Consider the following 21,244-nt stretch of genomic DNA (forward strand, 5'->3'; position numbering starts at 1 on the left):
GAATATGAAATAAAACTGCAATGAACATATGCTTTAAAGGCGCAGTATTATTATAACACGGAAGTACACCCCCTCTACTTTGTTTTGAAATAGACTCCAGCTTTGTGTGAAAGAGCAGGCTCGGTTTGTAAAAACTTGTAACCGTGGTGACATGCAAACACGAGAAGCAGCAAATAGAATACCTGGCGGAGCGGGCTCCCAGGCTGAAGCCCATGTATCCTTCAGCAGGCAAAGAATCATCTCCCAACTCTTTCAGATCCTGGGGTCCGAGGTATTTGTCCGTATCACCTGTCATTGCATCCTCACCTGCCAGTGCAAAAGCCAGGCTGAAATCAGAAGCTACACGTATTGTAAGTGTTTGTGTGCTTAGTAAGTCATAACGCCCTCCTCTGCTCGCCAACAAGGAATCAATCCCGTCACCCCCACCTTCCCTAAGGCTCTTTCCATGTCATACGTCAATTATCCACCCTCTGAAGCGCCTGAGAAAAGACTTTTATTGGGGGCAAACGTAAGAAGCAAAGTTCCACCTTGACGTAAATCCAATAAAGTTATACGAGGGGATGACTTTTGCCCAATCGCTTAAGCAAGCTAAAGGGTTCTTCTGTACTTTGCACCGTTGCACTCACTTTTGCTTTCCTTACCAAAAAGCCCAAGCTGACAAACTAAAATTAGGTCATTCTGTACACAAAAATAAAAAATACTTGGCCGTGTGAGACAGCCTGTTTGCCCACCAGTACGGAAAAGCCCAGCGAGCTTGAATGGATGCAGAGTAAAAGAAAAGGCCCGCCTTCCACCTTAGGTGTTTCTCAATAACTTTTGCAAGTTTGAATGTAAGAGGGGATTTACTACTTTTTTTTTTTTTTTTTTTTTTTGTTTTAATGAACCGCTTCATACTCCCAGGTCGATTTGCTGAAGGTAAGTACTTCCTGCAGGTTCTTGGGTGCCCAGCCCGGCGGGGGGCGAGGGCAGAGCGGAACAAAGCCTTGCCCGAGGGAGAGCCCGGCAGCCCCAGCCCACCCCCGCGCCGCACGGGCAGCCCATGGGAAAGCGCCAGGCGCACGGGAGACACGGGCATCCACAGAGAAGGAGCTGATCAGGGGTTTTTTTTAGGAAAAGAAAAAGAAAGGAAAGAAAGTTAAATCTTCAGAGAGGAGGGCAGGCGCCGCAAAGGGTTAAGGGAGCGCTGACTCTCGCTGGGAGCATTTGCATACCATTACATCATGCAAACCTACATTCCTGCATTGACAGAGCAAGTCCAAAATATGCCTTTTGCGGTTGTAGGATCCTTTTTTCTACCCACCCCCCACCACCACCCCCTCCGTTCCCTCGCCAGCACAGAGCTCCCCGTAAACTCATGACTTGCCTGCATCCACGCTCTCCTCCTTTGTTGTGAACGCATTTTAGGTGTGTAAAAGTTGCACAACAGAGAAGTTTAACAGCGTGTTCTGGACGGTAAGTGACTCCCCAGCCCCAGCTACACGTTTCCCACTTTCATTCAAGAAGTTTAGACTAGTTTCCATTCACTTAACTCAGGAAACCACAGGCGAGCTCTGGTTTTAAACTAACAATCAATTCTAAAAATATCCCTTCAGCTACTGCTTTGCAAACGGCAAACAAACAGAGTAACTTTCTCCTCCAGCCCAGCAACAACCAGTATTTTAAGTAACAGTTTAAAAGCCCAAATGTTCATAATATACGAGAAAGCATTCAAAAAAAAAAACCAAAACAAAACCAGAAACAGAAACATTATATATTTATATATTAAGTTAAACTTTAAAAAGTCTTACTGTTTTGGAAAGCCATTTTCACCAGTCTGGTCTATAAGAATTTTTTCCCTGATGTTTCCAAGAATTCCTATTAGTCCTATTAGTCCTTAAGCAGTGATTTAGAGTTAATCTCCAAACCAGCACAAGCAAACTAATCCCTGTGGGTCATATTCGCTTTCCACACAACAACCGAGATCTTCTTAACATCTTGATCTCTTCGTATGTATTTTAGGACATATGCATCTTTGTCCTCTCAACTCAGATCAAAGTTCTTTGCAAATATGAAACGAAATGAAAAATAACGACTACAGTTTTTAAAAAAAAAAATAAAAAAAAAATCCCCTTTTAATCACTCTGCAGACATCCCTTTAAAGCTTCTGCTGATTGGATTACAGCCTCCCTTGGCAAGCCTCTTGAATGGTGACATAAACGCAGGCACTCCAGTTATTTGTATGTAAATAGGGGTGCTGCGAGGGTGTAGTTTTTCTGTAACTCGATACCGGGGGCTGAGCAGGGAGCGCGGGGCTGCGGGAACGGGCGCTGAGCTCCGCCCGCCGCCGCCGGGGCTGGGGCCGGCGCCTCCCCCCCGCCTCTATCCCCGGGGGGGGGACGGGGAGCAGGGCTGCCCCCGGGGGGCGCAGGCGGGAGTTGAGCACCAGCTGCTCCGAGGGGACCGACCCCATTCCCTCTCCGCCCCCCAGCGTGGGGTGGTTGTGTCCAGAGGGAAAATTTAGGCTCTTGAGAAAGAAAATGTAGGTGCTTGGGAAAAACGACCTGCAGCCTGGGAGGCGGTGGAGTGGCCCAGAGGGGGTCAAGCGGTACTGGGCAACTTTAAGCAACTAACTGGACCAGTAAGGTTTGGAAGCTTCTGCCCTTACAACACCTGCAGACGAGCGCTGCACCACTGTAAGGAACCGAGGAGGCACTTTCTCTAGGAGCGTCATTTGTCCTAGGCAAGGTGGGGAATGATAAAAAGTTACTCCAGTTGAGCTGCAAAATACATTAGATGTTATCCTGCTCTGCAGCTTATCCAGCCAGAGCAGGATTACTTTGATGAAATGCTCTCATCAAAGGAAAAGTTGCATCTAGGAGTGGTAATTTCAAAGAATTCCAGACATTGTTTTGTGATCGTGGGAGGCTGGAGCAAAATGGGTGGTGCACGTTTCAGCAATCCCGCTCTGTTTAATTAGGTGCCGCAGCCTAATCCTCTGTGTTTCAGGTAACACTCAGCACACTATATTCCTGCAGAGAGAGGTCCCGTGGAAAAGTGATGAAAAACTTCATCTCTGCACACAAACAGTAGAGAAACACCCGTGCAGTGAGGCACAGATGAAAAAACACCAAAGAAAGAGAAGGCTGCATTGCTTTGCTGCAATTGCCATCCTTCCCTTCATGATGTTACATGTTGAAGAAAGATGATGGCCCTGTTAAGAATGGGCAAACACAGCCCACAAGTACAGGAAACCATTCAAAATGCAGGAAAGAATAGCAGCAGTAGGTCAAAGCAAAGGCCCATCCATTCTGGTATACTCTGACAGCAGCCACACTTCACAGAAGAATATAAGAATATGAAGCCGTGGAAGTCCTCCGGGACCTTTTTCTAGCTGGCAGTGATTTGAGCACACGTTTTCTAAAGCCGCAAGAGGTTTGTATAATGAACAGGTATTTTTTTCCCCCCCTTTTTAAGTTCTCCCAATTACACTTTGAACTCACTTTTTGTGTTCCCTACACCAAGGATGTGTAAAAGGAGTCACACAATTCAACTACCTGTTGCATGAAGAGCAGCCCTTTTAATTCAAGCTGAATCTGCATCTTGCTGGTTTCACCAATGCCCCCTGTTCTTGGACTTCTGGAGAGACAGCGAGCATTACTGCACACTTTGCCACCCACTATTTTATACATTATAGCCTATTCCTCATTCAGCTTTTTTTCCTGGGATAGACTGTCCTACTCTACTCTTTTCTCCCCGAGAAGCTTTTCCATGCCTTTTATCACCTTTTCCCATGTTTTTCCCATTTTTCTGGTCCCTCAGCACGTCTCCTACAGCTGGGAATTGCAAGAGTGCAGGGTAGGTGCTCTTTTTAGAGGCCGGTGAGAAATACAGGCTCTCTGGCAGCAGGAGAGAAGGCATCGTGTGGCTTGGGGAAGAGTCCCAAACAAAATTTAATCATAGCCTGGGATCCAAATAGGCATTTGTCATTGGCTTTGCTAAAGATCTCCAAAGCTTTCGCCACTCCCTCGTCACGGCCTGTCCAGAGTTGCCTGACGGCAGAAGAGATACAGCCACAGGGAAAAGCAGGATGCTTCCATAGTTGGAGCCAAGGTTTTGGTTTCCTGCAAGTATGGAGAAGAGCCAATACCAAACCGCTGAAACTTTTATGAATCTGTAAAATTTGATGGAGACAAAGAAACTCAGAAAACTCTAAGCATAAAAGTATAATAAATTAACCCCTCCGAAAATGATCGATAACAGACTTTCATGCATGGGGATGCCCTGACTTAAACTGCTGTACCTCAGCACCTACTCGGGGATCAGGCAGTGTGCACTCATGCCCTATTAGGACATCTGTCTAATCTGCCAGGAATTGATTAGCATGATACTTAATCCTACTGAGAGAGGAATCTCCATTAAATAGGTTTAAAACAGTGTCCTTATTTACACCCAAAAGAGTTTGTTATCTACTGAAGACCAAATAAAAAAAAAACCTAAAAGCTCAACGCTAAGTGTTTTCTTGACAATGATTGTCTAAATTCTCAACACCTGAACTGGTTTTTTTGTTTGGATTTTTTTCCCTTCACTGCTCACATAGTCTCACCCCTCTGTAGCAGTTTCCATTGCTTGCTGTCCCTTCACCTCTGGGATAACAGGGCAGCTTGGGGGGCGGGGGGGCGTGGGCTGTTGTGACAGAGTTCATTGCTGGGACGCGGCAGTCGCAGCAGGGCCCTGGCATCCTCCACCAGATTAAAACCCTTGCACCCGCCGGGAGGGATGCTCCGAGGCTGCGCATGCAACCGCAGAGGAGGGGGCTCCAACAGATGGCTCGGGCTGTGCTTTAGCATGGCTGATTCCTGGCTCCCCACCAGCCCCACGGCCGCAGGTTGCACCGCTGGGGCTCCCAGCTGCACAGGGCATGGGGTGCGAGCTCACATCTGGAGACAGTAAGAGGAAAGACCCAGTTCTCGCAGTCTCAGGTTTCACATTTATAAGATTTGCAATCTCCTTAAAAATAAAAGCAGAGCACGTGTTCAGTGTGCATTGGAATTGCTCTGTATTCTTCTACAAACTTTCTGCTACATATGAAGATGAACCTGCATTTTTTTCCCCCACAAAATCATGTTCACGTCTTTCAAAAAAACACCATTTCTGTTTTGCGGTGTAGCAGTTTCCCAGCATTTAACCTCATGTGGGCAGATTTGCCAGAGTAGTCTAGGAAAATGAAGAAAAGGTCTTTCCTCTCAACCAGTCTGGCTCCAAACTAAACCATCCTCGGCAGTGAAGAGCAGTTACACAATTTCCATGTAAATACTTATTTAGCGGGCACAGCAAGACATAAACGCCGGGAAACAGTTTCCTGACATTTGTCTCTGAGCTCTGAGACTCCTTGAGTCTCCTCAAGAAACACTGAGGATTGTGGTATATTGATAAATCATTAAACGAGTTTTGGCTGAAGAGTCTTGGCTGATGACATGAATGTTAGCCAAGTGAAAGAGAGCTTGGATTTGGGTGGCAAATTTGTGCCCTTCTCTCACTTGGAAATCAGCTCCCTGGCTATGAGATTTCTCAGAGTGCATTACCATAGAATCATAGAACGTTTCAGGTTGGAAGGGACCTTAAAGATCACCTAGTTCCAACCCCCCTGCCATGGCAAGGGACACCTCCCACTAGACCAGGCTGCTCAAAGCCCCATCCAGCCTGGTCTTGAACACTTCCAGGGATGGGGCATCCACAGCCTCCCTGGGCGACCAGTTCCAGTGTCTCACCACCCTCACAGTAAAGAATTTCTTCCTAATATCCAATCTAAATCTCCCCTCTTTCAGTTTGAAACCATTACCCCTCATCCTATCACTACACTCCCTGATAAAGAGTCCCTCCCCATCCTTCCTGTAGGCCCCCTTTAGGTACTGGAAGGCTGCTATAAGGTCTCCAGGCTGAACAACCCCAACTCTCTCAGCCTGTCCTCATAGCAGAGGTGCTCCAGCCATCTTGAACATATTTATTTCAACTGGCGTAAGTGGATGCATTGTATATAAATACCCTATCAACATGGAGGAGTCGCAGGGACGGACACTGGTATATTGTCTTTAGACATGTGCAAGTCAGGAAAGAGAGACAGGCCAGTGGTTATTACCTCAAAGCCTGTAATTCATCACATGCCTCGCACATGGGAATGTTTCAGCATACATTAATAAAATACCTATTATTTGATTTGAAAGCTCCCTTTCAGTGTTAGGTTTGAAAATGACCCTGTTGTATATAAGCCAGTCTCTTAGCTCCCCTAGTCGCAACATGGGTGCGGAATACAGACTCTAGGCAAGGAATTGATTGTATTACACCTGCACTCTTAATTTTTGATTTGTTTTTTGTTAAACTGAGAGTTAGTGACTACAAAAGCCTTCCACAGATTTGGCCTTAAAAATGATCCCGTACATTAAAAGACACGTTTTACATCTTTGGTTCTTATATTCAGATTCCATATAGGAGTGTTTCTCATCCGTACCTCGCCACATGCTCTGCAGTGGGATATGGCAATAGTTCATGCTCTATTGACTAACACTATTATGCACCAGTGTTCCAGTCAGTTAAAAAAATACAGTACTTTGAGCAGTACAATAAGCCTAAAAGAGTTATTTGGAAAACACAGGTGTATGATAAGAACACTCTCCATTTGGAACTGTAGCAATAGGAACACAATAACAAACTGAAAACAAACCAAAAGCCTCAATGCATGAATTAAACAAGAGTTGCACACAATGAACTTTGCTAAATAGCTTTTACACCTTGCTGCTTAAATGCTATAAAAATTAAGTAAATATATCACTAGGAACAAAGAAAGAGAGATTAACTAAATAAGCACAACAAAATTGAACCCAGTCACTTGTTTTCCTACTAGAGAAGGAAAATCTGCAGTTCTAATGCAAGTGAATCGGGACACACACAAAAAAGCACCTTCAGGACACTGTCGTCCTCTTCATCAACTCAAGACCTTCCCATTTCTGAATGTCACCTGGGAACCTAATCCCGTAGTGGCCTTTGGAATCCCGCAGTTCCTGGTGAAATTCGCAGAGACTCCTGCACATCCAAACCAGAGGAGGTGTGACCTAACAGGGCATGTTGTGGAGGGGAGGGAAGCAGTTGCCAAAGGAGTTTTAAATACTTGGGGACCACCAAAGCCACATCAAACCTGCCCAGCACTGAGCAGTCATCTGGGACGGGCAGGGTGCTCGTGCCCATAGCTCAGGAGGCTTACTTAAAGGCACTGAAAACTTTATTGCCACTCACTGCCACATTTCATGTCACTGCAGGATGGTACAGATGAACTCTCAGCTATGAGGTACTTCCTTAATACTAACAAACACCAACATGTTGAGTCCAACGCATCACCGTCTTTATTCAGGGCAAAAGTAATCTGATGTGTTTTTACTGAATGTCTTGAGTGAAATAGTATGTAAAAAAAAAAAACAAAACAAACCAACACTGAAAAACCCTGAAAATACTTCTTTCCAAGCTAAGGGTCCGCTATCAATGTAAATCAACCATTTGAGAGCTGAATTCACATCACAATTTAAAAAAAAACCAACCACCCAATAAACCCATTCCTTCTGCTGTTCACTTTCACTGGCAGCTGTTTCTTCCAAAGTGTTTTGATATTTGACCCTTTTGTCCAATATTTAATTTTTTCAGTTACAATAATAAAACAATTCTCCACTTTACAGAAGCAGCAGCAAAAGGACTATTCCAGGAAAGCAGAGGTAATTTGATTAAAAATTGTGAGTAAGAAATTCAGAAAAAGTTAGAGGATTATCGGCAATAGCTCAAAAAATTTTTGAAAGTGTTCTTAATTGTAAAGCATAAATTATTGTTAGTGGATAATAAGAATATTATCTGAAAGGATTAATTTTCAGACAGATAAAAGGAAGAGGCTTAAGTTAAATATCACTGCAACACAAAAATGCACAAATACCTTCTTCAACATCTGACAAATATTCAGCATCACTGAGTATTTCAGGGGCATTGGCTTTACGAACTGCATGATTTAAATAAACAAAATTATTAAATAAAAGCATAGACTATCAATGCATCAACAAAACAATTGATGTAAAACAATAAAGAATGTGCAAAGACCATATCCAACTAATACTGTTTGGTGGTTGGTTTTTTTAAACAAACATTTCTTAAAACAACAAAAGACTGAAAAATATGCAACACGGGGGGCTTATCTTTTAGTACCTTCATCATCAGACATATCAAGAACTTCATTCATGGTTTCGGGTACATTCATTTTGTGCTTTTCTGTAACAGTCTGTGAAAGAAAATAAAATCATTTCAGAGTGCGGATGTAATTTTTTCTTAAAAATAATAATTATTTTAAAAATTAAAAGCAAGATAGGACATATTTTTATCTGCAGTTAGCAAACAAGATGTATTTTTTTATTCACTTTCATTTTTATAGATGCGTTGCATTATACTTTTAAATAGACTACAGAAATAGGCAATATTATATTTGTGTTTTAAACTATATTTACATTTTCACAGAAGAAATAGCATGTGCTGAAAACCTAGAAGATGAAGATATCAAAAGAAGAAACAAACGCACTGAAAAGAGTTTCATGTTAAGAGTTTAATAAGAACTCTTTAAATACTCATCTAAATTTTAAGCAGGAATACAACATCACTATTTAAACTAAACTTTGAGGGAAGTATTTATCCTTTGTCATTAGAAAAATGCTGCAATTTGTGAGCAGGCTCAATCTGTGTGGTTTTTTTCCAGAGGTGCCTCAGCATGAATTGTGTGTTTTTCCCACAAATGAGAACAATTGTAACCACATGCAGCTAAATGCTGCCCTTACGGAGTTTGGGCATGAAAGACGCTCAGAAGTGGTTGGTTGATTTTCATCCTGATGTTTAGAGTGATTCAGACTTTAAGACCAATATAAAAGAAAATTCGAAGCAGAAAAAAAAATATGTTACGAATGCCTGAAATCTGTTCCTGGGATACCTGTGTATCCCACAAATGACACACGCACGCAAATTTTACTCTTCAGCTGGGGAACTGTGCAACAAGCACTGGGGAAGTTTTAAGTCATGCAGGAGACCCTGCAGAGTTACCATTCAAGGACTACAGTCGAATAAAAAACCAAAACAAAACAAAACACACACCCCAAAAAAATCCAGACCAACCAAACAAAAAAACCCCAAACGCCAAACAAACTCCAGACCAAAAACCACCCTCATCTTTATGGAGTTTTTATATTTATTTTTATATATATATATCTAAAAATAAATATATATTATTATATTATATTATTTTTAACCACCATTACATCTTATCCTTCATATACAAACAAGAAATCACTAAGAAGTTCAGGAGGACGAAATAGATTTCCCATTTTCATTTATTTTAAAATACTTCAGCTTTTCTCTGACCTGATGAATCCTCATTTGGCCGTTCATGTTTCTTGGGCTACTGTCATGACTTGATATAGGCAGAAGAGGTCCTGCATGCTCAAACTTCACAAAACTTATAAAAAGCCTCACACTTATTTCATTTTGTGGAATGAACTTACAAAGCTTTTTAACACATTATTGCTGTTAAACTAGCAAAATCACAGGAGGGTTCTTTTTTTTTTTCAGGCACTACTGGATTTTTTTATTGGTGTTTGAGTATAAGCTGTAGTAAAATTAGCTGTGTTCATCCCTGGTTTCATTAAACTTACCTTTGGGAAGTGTTTAGCCCAAGCCTCAAAAAATAAGTCTCATCAGTCAAACTGAGTTTTTTAGACCCTCAGTTGTAAATCAAATCTCATGTCTAGACTTCCAAAGTCTGACAATTACACACTTGTAACTGATAAGCAGCATATTCTGATTTTAATGGAAATTATTTCTGGGCTTCTCTTGAGAGTAGGTATTTGGGGTAGCATTGGCCTTTCAGCATCTAACATTTCTTCTAGCACAATTCACAGCCTGATCCACCATCTCTCTACTCTTCTTCATCCACAGAACATAAATGATCTGCTGCATCTTACGCAGCAGAAACTCTCCCAGCTTCTTGGTTCTACAAGCTAACAATGACTTTGTGATATTGGGAGTTCTTAGCTTAAAAACATGGGTTTTCTTTTCCTGCAGCTCCCTAGATGTATACTAGGCAACCATTCAAGTTCATGCTACCCTGTATAATCTTCTCCATCAAATTTCTCAGGTTGTGGAAAACTATTTTGGAATCTTTCTAGAGAGAAATATGTTCCTGAGAAAACCCAGAGAGAAGCTGTAAGAAAAAATTGTGATTTTTTTTTTCCCTGGCATATTCCTTTAAAATTTATTGTTCTGAAATTTGTCTTTTGTGTCGTGGATTTTCTGTAAGCTACTGAATTATAGACCACAGGCAGGAAAGTCACAGGAAGAAAAGGCACATGCAGCAGCAGAGCTAAAATCTGCCTGTCACCCCAAATGCTCATTGTAGTGTAACCACCTGCTTGCACTGACAGACGGCACAAATGGGCGATGACAAGACATGGAACACACAGTAACTGTTTTCTGTCTCTGATATGCCTAAAAATATATATGTGTACATAATTCTCTTTCCTCTTTTTAATCAGAAAAAGAGTTGCAGAAAGGAAAAAGCAAAGTTGGAGCCAATGCTCTGAATTTATGTTCTTAAGATTCAATTTTGGCTTTACTACTATGGTGGTGCATGGAGCTCCTCAGCTCACAGAAGCAATTTGTCAAAACGTTAATGAACAAAAGATCTTTCTGAGAAATATTTTGGATTCTGTGAATCACCATTTTTCTGATAGCGGGTAATATTTGACCACTGCTAGTCCCTTTAATCTCTCCTGGCTAAGGCTGCAATAAGCCTTCCTGAGAGGCCAGAGAGAGAAGCTGGAGTTCCTGTATACATCAGAGAGTGAATTCCTGGGGCTGCAGGAGTTGACTGCGGCTGTGTGCAGAAGACAGCCTTTCACCATCTTTCAGAAGACGCCAGAAACTACGCACTGAGGTACTTTTAAGTAAATTTCAGCCACTTTTTAGATTGGAATAGGTTTTCTCAGGCCAAATACAAGTCATTATAAACCAGTCCCTTGGCAAACCCTCCCAAAAGGCAGAAGCAGCTTCTATTTACGCAAGTCTTTTCAATTACAAACAAGCCCGTATTTGTGTGTTTTGTGCCCTAAACAAGATGTGGGGAAAACCACAGCAGCTATGACCAGTCATTTAACACCGTCCATTTTCTGCTCCGTTGGTACTCTTTCTGCGTACATCCTAATAACGTCTACTACCTTAAAAATATATTGTTCATATTTGACTTAACATCCACTTCATACTGCTAAAAGGAAATAGGAGGAAATTCAACTGAAATCTCAGTAGACATGTAACTAAACAAAGCTGAATACACTGGCTTAGGAAAAATTCTTCCATTCACTACTGAATTAAGCTGTACTTACAATTGTAGTCATGGTCTCTTCTGTCACCACCTTCAATGTGTCAACGACTGAAATGTAGCCAAGTCGCTTAGCGATGGCGAGGGCAGTGTTTCCATTCTAGCAATTGAAACATTTATAACGAAAGTTGAATGTTAGCAAGGAAAAGTGTGGAAACTGCTAATTAACCGAGGAAGAATGCACAATAAAGGCCAAATAAACGTTTGCATGTTGGTTGACTGAAATAAATATATAACTAAGTTTTTAACTCTTTACAGAAATGGGATGAAAATGAAAAGATTTTCATATGTTTGCTGTTCTAGTTTTGGAAGAGATGATGGCATAGAGGATGCGGGGGCGATGGGAATAGGCTTCCTCTGGTCTTTTCCTCTCCCACCACATACTTTTTTTTCACATTTCCCTCGTTCAAATGCTTTACGCGGGGGTGGGAAAGCTGAGCCCGAGGGGGAAGTGGCGGCCTCACTATGTTCCCCTTGCACTTACCACAGTGAGCTCGTTGGGCGCCGCGCCGTGCTGGAGCAGGACGTTGATGATGTGTGTGTGCCCCTGCTGCGCAGCCTGGTGCAGCGGCGTGTACCCGTTCTGCAGGCACAGGGAAAGGGAAAGGCTGCAGTGGGCACGGCACAGAAGCCACCTCCACTGAATGAGCGAGGCAGAGGCGGAAAACTCACCTTCGTTTTGGCGTTAACTTTTGCAGAATGTTGCAGGAGGAAGTTAACAATTTTTATGTTTCCGTAGTGGCAGCCAACGTGCAAAGGAGTGTATCCCATCTAGAATGAATGTAAGCAATTAGTAAACGTGAACATCCCACGCGTCCCCTGACAAAAAAAAGCCATGAAACAGCAAAAATACTGTTAAGCTTTATTTCTTTGGCCTACATGAAAAATCCTCCAACCTTGGAAAAAAAAAAAGCACACCTCATGAATGTTGATTCAAGTCCTGTTCTTTGTGAACCTCTCTGAATGCCTTGTACTTCTCTAATCTTCAACACACGCAGCGTTGATTAAAGATTTGCCTTCCTCTCCAATGGTCAGACTGGGGTAGAGCCCACCTTTTAAAATAAATGTGTGTATAATGCCTTGCACAGTGAGCTTCACATGCTAGGTGTTCCCACAGTGTGATAACAACCAAATAAATAAAAAAAAGTAAGTAATAACAACTTTCTAAAAACCAGGCATGCTGAGGACTGCCTCAGCTACGGTGCAATTTGCAGCTCATCCATTCTGACTGAAACACCCAGAAGGTAAATCTAAAACAATGCAACTGATTTGCCAGCTCTGCCAGAACAATATAGTCCTACAGAAACTGGAACGCCAGCTGGTGAGTTGAGGCTCTATGACAGAAAGCTCTAATTTTTTCATGTGTCTGTCCTTGCGTTATACAAACTGGAAGAAACAGCTTTTTCTCGGCAACTGCAAATATGAGAAACTTGAGTGTATCCTTTTTGTTCCTATTACTTGTTTTTCATAACTAGTGGACAGACTAAAACTGTTTGTCAACATTGGGACTCCCCCACCAAATGTTCTAAACACAACTTTGTCTAGTAAAAAAACACAACTTTTTAAAGTATACACGTTTTGGATATTTTTCTAAAACCAGTTAGTACAAGAAGAATATCACTTAAAAACCTGACAAGATTTTTAAAAAGTTACTACTGGTTTTTAAAAACTACTCCTGGTAGCAAAGCAGGAGTCACTACTTTGCCTCTGAACTCACTTGAAAGCCCAAATATTTAAAATAAGTCAAACAGCGTGTTGAAACCTGTTAATTGTAATACACACTTTAATCAACAGTTAACATTTAACATACAATGCAACAAAAAAAAAAAGAGGACAAAAGCTTGCTCTTGCTGCTCTTTTTCTAATCTCTTAGTCCATGAGAACACTGTTAGCAGTTTTGAAAAAATTAGACTGACTTGAGATGCTTAACATATCGGGAATGATTAGATTATCTTTCGTGAAGTAATTATCTTTTCCTGCCTTATCTTCCCTGCAAGACAACACTATCTCATCTTTCTTAACAAACATAATCTAGAGCCGTGCAAAGGATAGTCTGGGAGATGGCTACCTCTAAATGGGACGCTTACTATTTTTCTCCACGGCATGGACAGAAGCCACTTTTCCCCAAACCCCCCTCCAATCACAGCTTGATGGCTTTCCAGCAGATGCTTTGCTTGGCTCACAGAGGTGGATTAATGGGCTTCCACCTCTTTTGAGGTGAGTCATCGGATTCCTTTCTCCTTAAAGGTCAGGTTTCATGGGCCCACTTGACGGGCTCTGAGATGCCAGAAGGGTCATTTTAGCCAGTGTTCACACGGGGCTTCACCATTTTGCAAGGAGGATGAAACTACACTGCCAGTGTAATATGTCCTTTTGCTAGCTACTCCGTGGGACTTCAAATGTGGTATTGGCTCCATGCTCCATTAACAGTTTTTATGGAAAAATCAATTGCTAGGCTGTAAAAATCATATCTGAGGAACACAAATAAACTAAACGCATGGTAATATACATTGCAAACGTGCAATACTGTTAATCTACAAGAATTCTGCTTTCAGAAAAAGAGTAAGAGGTGAGGCTGGCTGAGATCATTAATTCCAGTGGCAGAAAGGTCAGTTATGGAGAAACGTGGCCATGGTGCATGGCTTGGCTGCTGGTAGAGTCCAAAGCAGCCACATGGCCAGAAGGAAAATACACTACTTGGGATTGAATGATCTTGAACCAGATCCAAAAGCCAACCTTGTGGGTAGAAACACTGAAAGATGGGCTGGTCTTGTATTGACCAGGCTTCAGCTGCTCTCATCAGTGTTTAAAGGTGAAAAAGTGCCTTCGCTTTCCTGCTCTGAGAAGAAAAGCCTGGTGCCCAAGAGACAGAGGCACACAGGGAGTTAAAAGCTGCAGCCTGTCATCCTTCAGTTGTACATCCATGTCAGTGAGGTGCAGCCAGGTTAGACAACCCAGTCAAAAGCACTGAGGAGGCAAGTCCAAGGTCTGCGGTTCAGTAGCCAGCACTACACCACATGTTCAAACCATGAGGTCAAAGCTACTCAGAAGAAAGAAAAATGGCAAATGTGAACTATTTCCACTAGAGGGACGTTTCAAATGTCCATGGATTTAGACACACCATTTTTTTCATGTTACTTTGCATCTGATACTACTTCATACAAGAATACCTAATTTCAGTTGTATTAACACATGCTAGGAGATGTTTGCTGTGCCAGTTACTTTAAATTGGGGTGTGTATTTTTTCTTTAGTTAATTATATACCCTTGGCCATCTAAAGAAACTACTAGCTTTGACAACCAGGATGAGTTAATCATTGCAAGAAACAGCGCCGGATCCAAATTCCATTGGCATCAGCAGAATGAAAGTTTCCGTTGACTTAATATGAACATTGGATCAGATGCCAAATGACTACAAAGAACTTTTCCTGCAGAGTTGTTGTGCACTGTGGTGAAAGCCTGAGCACTAGCTAAAATGTAATCATCATGAACTGCATGCTAAGATCTCATCTTATGGTTACTGTTAGTTCAGGGTTGGCCTAATAGCTTCCTAGCAGTGCCTGGGATCGTAATCTTACAGGGCTCCCTAAGCTGGCCAGAATCTTGGGTCTTCAGCAGAATGCTGAGCATACTCACAGCCATGTACCTCAAACGCAGCTTCTGCGGCCCCTGCTCCTACATGTCCAAAGATAAACTCAGATTAAAACATGGCCAAACTATCAAAATATCAGTTAAAAAAAAATACTGTGAAACCTCCTCATTCAAGAACTTCATTCCCTTCTCCCCCTTCAAAATACAGGCCTCTTAACATGACACACAAGGTCAAGAAAAATCAGACATCATAAAAACAACTGGGGAGATGAAATCCAAAGTCAAGGGCTACCTGCTGGGAACTCCCTGCTAATAACCGTAAAACATTAAAATCTGGAGAGTATCGGTGAGCCAAGACCAACTGATCTCAAATTTCCCATTGAAGTGATCCGTAACGGCTCCTCTCTCCAGCCTGTAACAATGAATATTGAAGGAGGAGCTATCAAATCCCAGATATTTACTGCAGCACAACATTGATTTCCTTCTACAAATGGTATATACAAAGTTTTACATGTGGTATCTTCATAAATGGCTAGAGGAGTAATTATTTATGCTCTTTGTCACTCCTGACCAGCTTGCTGTTTAAATCAGTGAAAACTTTTCCTCTTTCCTCTCCAAATGCATGGTAGATATCATGACATTTCCATTGTGACATGGTCACAATTTTTCCCTGAAGCTGAGGAGACTCTCTGAAGCTCTTGGTGCTGCTGGCTTGGTCAGGTACAGCAGCTGGAGGTGTGTGTTTCGAAAGGCAGTTTCTCTGCACCACGCAGAGAAAGGCATCTCAGGCATCACGTATGTCCTCAGTAGCAACGTGGGCACCTGCTAGCCTGGTGGCAAAATACCAGTTTCCTGTCTGAACTCCCTGGAGGGGCCTGGGAGCTTTCTTTTAAGTTTGCCGTCCCCTGTGGTCATCTCGCGTCATGTCCTGTTTGACAAGGCAGTGCCTAATGCAGCACACAGTCACTGACAGCAGAGTGACAGAGATCTGACGCAGCGGGTCACATCTCACTGGGCATGTTAGACCTCGTCAGCCACCAGAGGACATCTTTCATGTCTGTAGTCAGCAACGTCTGTAGTTAAGGCATTGGTCAAAATAAAACTAATTAGCAAAATGCCCTTTAATGCCTGAGACCCAGAAAGGATATCATTTGCTTCTCAGCTACACTACAGATTCCCGTATTCAACTGTTTCTAGCTCAGGAAGGTATAACATTTATATTTATACCCTGACATCGTCACAGAAAACAGCTATTCTGTTAACTTTTCTGAAACACTCCAACTGGCAGATTCTGCAATTACACAACCAAATTCACTGTAAAAGGAACAATTCTCATGGCTACCTGAGCTTGCTACTTTCATTCTCTATAGTAATGTGTCCAGGAAGCTACAATATTTTGCTTCAAAAGCTATTAATAATTTAAAAAAAAACCCATCCAACAACCAAACAAACCCAGTCCTACAACATATACATTTCTGCACAGCAGTTTAGGTTCAGAGTTACATTTTCTGGCAAAGCACCGCAGGACTTAGTAGGCATCCTAATATTAAAAAAGTTACTTCCAAGAAAATCAGGGCTTTTGTTTAATACAGGTCTAACGCACATCACCTTCTGGCAGTCAGCTGCCACGCTGCTTCTAGCTGTTGTAAAGAATGAGCAGCAATATGGGAGTTAGCAGCTGGGAAAGGCTTATCAAAAGCCACAAGAATAAGTGCCAAAAAAGTAAATAAATCAGAAATACTAAGCTTTTCAATTCTAATGGAACACACAAACACAAAGCAGGCCTTAGTCTCTTGCCCTTCAATTTTTTTGAGGGAAATTTTCATAAGCCTTGTATATCATGTCAGTGAATTACTTTAATATCCTCCACTGGTAATAACCATAAATCTTAACAGCTTGAATTACTGCATCTTTCTAGTCCTGCTGACTCTCAAGCTGCTCGGTTTTTGTTTTTCTGCTGTAAATGTCAGACAATGAAGCTACAATATTATTGTTGATAAGGCTGGAAAATGCTCTAGACCCAAAGATCACAAAGACATCCAGCCTTGATTGAATGAAACGGGGAAACCTGTGTGTACATACACACTTCACTGCCTTGCTGATTCAGGGCCTAACATGTTGCAGTACCTTACGAGAGTTCATTATTGCACATTATTAGTCTGGAAATTTCCACACAAATGTCTTGATAACAACTGAGCACCTACCAAGAGCCAAGGAGAGAGAGATAATGTCCCATGAAAATATACTGAAGATATCTGTATTTGAGTGTTCATTCTGTATAAACGTGGTTCTTCTTGATAGCACTTCCCACCCTCCCTGCCTCCTTCCTATCTCTTTTTGCATCTGAAAATTAGATATTCTAATGGAAAAACTGGATTGCTGTTATGAACCACTGTAGCACCCAGGCTGGTATGGGGCTCCTATCAGAACAAGGCAGGCACACCTGAATAAATTGCCCTGAATAAATCTGAAATAAAAGGCCCAACTCAACCGGCAAAAGAAAATCATGACCTCTCAGTCACCATTATCTCCTGCCAATACTACAGTTTTAGGAACACCAGACAGTTTAATACTGGCTTTATTTTCCAGACAGTCGTCAACCAGGGACTGTGAGACCATCAATTGCCCCAGCAGAGGCCCAACACCAAATGCAGCGTGGCAACTGTTTGACTAAAACAACCTGCACTGAGATCAAAGCTCCAAATCCAGCTCTTCATCCTTGACTGAACCAGCACTCTTCTCTCAGCAGTCTTCCTTTGCCAGTCTATCATGGCAATGCTGTATCCTACAATAACACTACTGAATGGAATAAACAGTTGAAAAATGACATGTGGAGACCTGCTGAGCCATGAAATAATATTTACTCGTGCCAATTCCCAGCACAAAAGCCCTGCAACAAAAGCAACATCACATGTACCAGTATAGAATTTACACATTCAACATGACCACCAGAGAAGGAATATCTGCTCGCGGCTTCAGATTTATATTTAACTCCCAATATTATGTGTAAAATGAGCATTCCTTGTGTTAAGCATGATATTGCATAATACAGAGTTTCAGCATAAAAAACTCTTTAAATTCAGACACACAAATGTCATGTCAAAATGGACAAAACCTGCTGCCATTGCAGCAGGACACTAACATGCCTTTGTGAACACTAATTTTGAAGCAGCTCTGAAGCTTCACCATCCGAAGCGCATTTTAGCGTTGCTTCTTTTCCACCATTCTATTATTTGCTTCTTGCTTATTAAGATAAGGTGTTTTCTGTGGCTTATCAATTGGCACTCCGTCTAACATGGCTGGGTTTAAAACCACATAACAAAATGTCACCTTCAAGTGAAGCCTTGTGGCCTCTCAAGCACTAGTTCTGGCGCGCTAAACCAGTGTTGTTTACTCTTCACCATTGACCGAGACAGACTCCTGCAGCTCTGGGATTAGAAGCTATTTAGTTAATTGATGCAGCAGAACCAGAAGGATCCCATAACACCATCAATGAACAGACTTCAAAACCAGCAGCTACTGTTCCTTTCACGCCTTTTTCTACAACGAAGTTAAGGAAAAAATTTTCTTGGGAGGGAAACCACCCCAAGAGAGAACCACAGTTGCAATAGTTCAGGTCTGACAGCGATTTTGAAAATGCTCACAAGTTTTACATTCAGATCTCAATCATACAGACTAATCTCCCGCACCGGAGATTTTCTGTAGTATGGATTTTTTTCTTCCCTGCTGTATGATCAGGATATAAAACGTGTGTCTGCCCAATCTTCTCCTCTAATCACCTGAAAGACCCTAATCGTGTGCGTGGGCCTCAGAACCTGAGCAGGAGTAAGAACTCCCATGTGTCAGAATTGCAAACTCTAGATGTTTTCACAGGGAGTGGTAAGTTATATATAAATGATGATTAAAGAACATGTACCAGAGGTGGAAGATGATAGCTCATTGGTCTCTGCTCAAGAAGGTGAATGGCCTGCTAAAATATTAAGTATTCTCCCTCTATTGACAGATACTGTGCTGGAGTGACCTAACCGATGCTTACTTAGCCTGGGAAAATGAGAAATACGATAAGGAGAGAATCTAAACAAAGAAAGGAAAAAGACTACTGAACAGTCACCTAGACCACAATAATTGAAGTAAAAAAGTGAATGGCTGTGAAATGGAGAGAAGAAAACAGGTTAGTGGTAACACTGCTGGTAGCAGAGATCCCCAATATAATGCCACTCTAAGCTGTGCAGCTACACAGACTTTTAAGGCACAGATGGTCACATCTCTGCCACTCTATGTCCAAAATAATGAATCTGAACTGGACATGCTGGACAGTATCGTGCAAACATGCAAGTATAGTAACTCAGCTGTTGCTGTACCTTGCTCCCCAGTGCCTCTGGTTTTAGAGGCAGCATGCACAGACCTTTTATTGCTGTAGAACAGTTAATCCATCTAAACAAGAGAGCCTGCAACTACAGAGCGGCTATTTTACAAGCCAATCATCTAAACTTCACCTGCACAGGACATGAGGTCAAGGTATGGCAGTTCTTACAGCATAACACTCTTCCTTCATTGTAGAAGTTCAGAGCTTGTCAGCTCTTTCCTTAGGAACTCAAGATGATCATCAGTTTAACCAGAAACAATTCCATGCTAAAATATATTGGCACTTCTCTTCTATCACAGGAGGTAGTGAGTGGATATCTGGCAGATGACCTCCATGTGGCTGACTGTGTGGAGCCTGGAGGGCTCACTGCCGCACAAACCCAGCAGATGGGACTCTGCAGAAGCCGGTGAATAAGCATCAAGCTCACTCCTCTCCAACACAATCCTGCAAGGCACGTAGGCACTTTCTTCCTAAGGAGCAGAGAGTCCCCTACAGCAGAGAGGGCAAATGAGCATGGTAGGCAGGAGGACAAGCCATTGCGGGTGTTCTTCACCACAGAGGCCTACAGGATTGATAATGCACATTTACCCAGGCAGGTGACCTGTTACATCACAAAATAGTTCTGCTTAAATACACCGTGACCTTGCCTGACGTATGAGTCCCTGCCCCATTTCCTGACACCTACCAGGCAATCCCACTGAAGCAGATGTGTACGGGGAAAATATTATTTACGTGCACTAGTTACATATATAACTGAGGAATGAAGGTGTACAACAAGGGACTTACTGTTGGCTTCTTTAGAATTATATGACTATTACTGATGACAGGATTCATGCTGCAGACAGTCAAATATGCCTGCATTTTTTTCGCCTGTGCACGGTTTTACCTAGTGACCAGTTCAATTTTCAGAGATGCAGTTAAGAAATTCAGCTCCACCCAGAGCAGATCTCTGAATGAGAAACTGAAGTCCCTTTTCTGAGTGTCTCTACAGAGTCACATGGCTGCTCCACCACATTGCAACCCTGCCAGGCTTAAAGTTCAGTACAGAGCTTGTGCAACAGTGCCAGGCTGGCCCTGAGACCCAACGAACATGCCCTGCCTCTCAGCTGTGACAGCATCTCAGATGTTTCCACCATGTTAATGCGACTAAAAGGCCACTAGTCCAGAACTGGATCCTATTTGGACATTGGAGAGCAGGCAAAGGGAACACGTGACTGCCTGCACCTGTCAATGTAAATGTCTCCTTTGACTACTTACTATTTGTGGGACAGAGAAGAGTGGGAGAAAGGCAGGCAGATACGGACAAGTTGTACGGGCTAGGAGGCAATTCAACTCTCACCAAGTTAAAAGAGCAGGTTCAGCAATGTCTTGCTACAGAAACCAAAACCAGGTAGGAACTATCTCCAGAAAGGCAACCACATACGTCTGAGGAAATCATGCAAACAATGAATCACGGCAGATCTCATCTACCGGTGGATGATTTAGCATATGATAAGAACCCAGACTGAGTCATCCGTAAAATATAGGCTGAGGATATGTTACAAAAGTATAAAGCTGGAGAAGCTCCTGGGACTTCAGCAGAACTATTTCAGTCTCATGTCAGAATAATGTAATTGAAATCAGTAGCTGATACAGTTGGAATTACACAGTAGAAAAATCACCTAACAATGACTTTTCCCTCTGCCACGGATTATAATCAGTTGAGATGCAGCCAGAGATGATGATGGATTCAGCCCTTTCTGAGATGTCAGTGTGATAATATTGCTGGACAGTCTGACACACCTGGACATTTCTGGGATGCAAGCACAGCACCTAAACTTGTGGCACACACCTAGCAGAGAGTTGTGAAAGCTGCTGCTTTGCACA

At 42.3% G+C, this 21,244-nt stretch overlaps 1 protein-coding gene across 8 annotated transcripts in view; it reads right to left on the reverse strand.

Annotated features, from left to right (window-relative positions):
• The window catches only part of ANK3 (ankyrin 3), a 381,671-nt gene that overhangs the window by 74,066 nt on the left and 286,361 nt on the right, over positions 1-21,244 (reverse strand). For 7 of the 8 annotated variants that reach the window (XM_063337713.1, XM_063337717.1, XM_063337715.1 and 4 more), the window contains 6 exons: positions 12,095-12,193; positions 11,907-12,005; positions 11,427-11,522; positions 8,215-8,287; positions 7,949-8,011; positions 183-306 (listed from right to left, as the gene is read on the reverse strand). In XM_063337713.1, the coding sequence (XP_063193783.1) occupies positions 183-306; positions 7,949-8,011; positions 8,215-8,287; positions 11,427-11,522; positions 11,907-12,005; positions 12,095-12,193 (554 nt within the window). The remainder of the gene's footprint in view (positions 1-182; positions 307-7,948; positions 8,012-8,214; positions 8,288-11,426; positions 11,523-11,906; positions 12,006-12,094; positions 12,194-21,244) is intronic. The other variant, XM_063337716.1, reaches the window with a different exon arrangement.

This window comes from Chroicocephalus ridibundus, chromosome 6 (genome assembly GCF_963924245.1).
Source record: "Chroicocephalus ridibundus chromosome 6, bChrRid1.1, whole genome shotgun sequence".
Classification (NCBI taxonomy): Eukaryota; Metazoa; Chordata; class Aves; order Charadriiformes; family Laridae; genus Chroicocephalus; species Chroicocephalus ridibundus.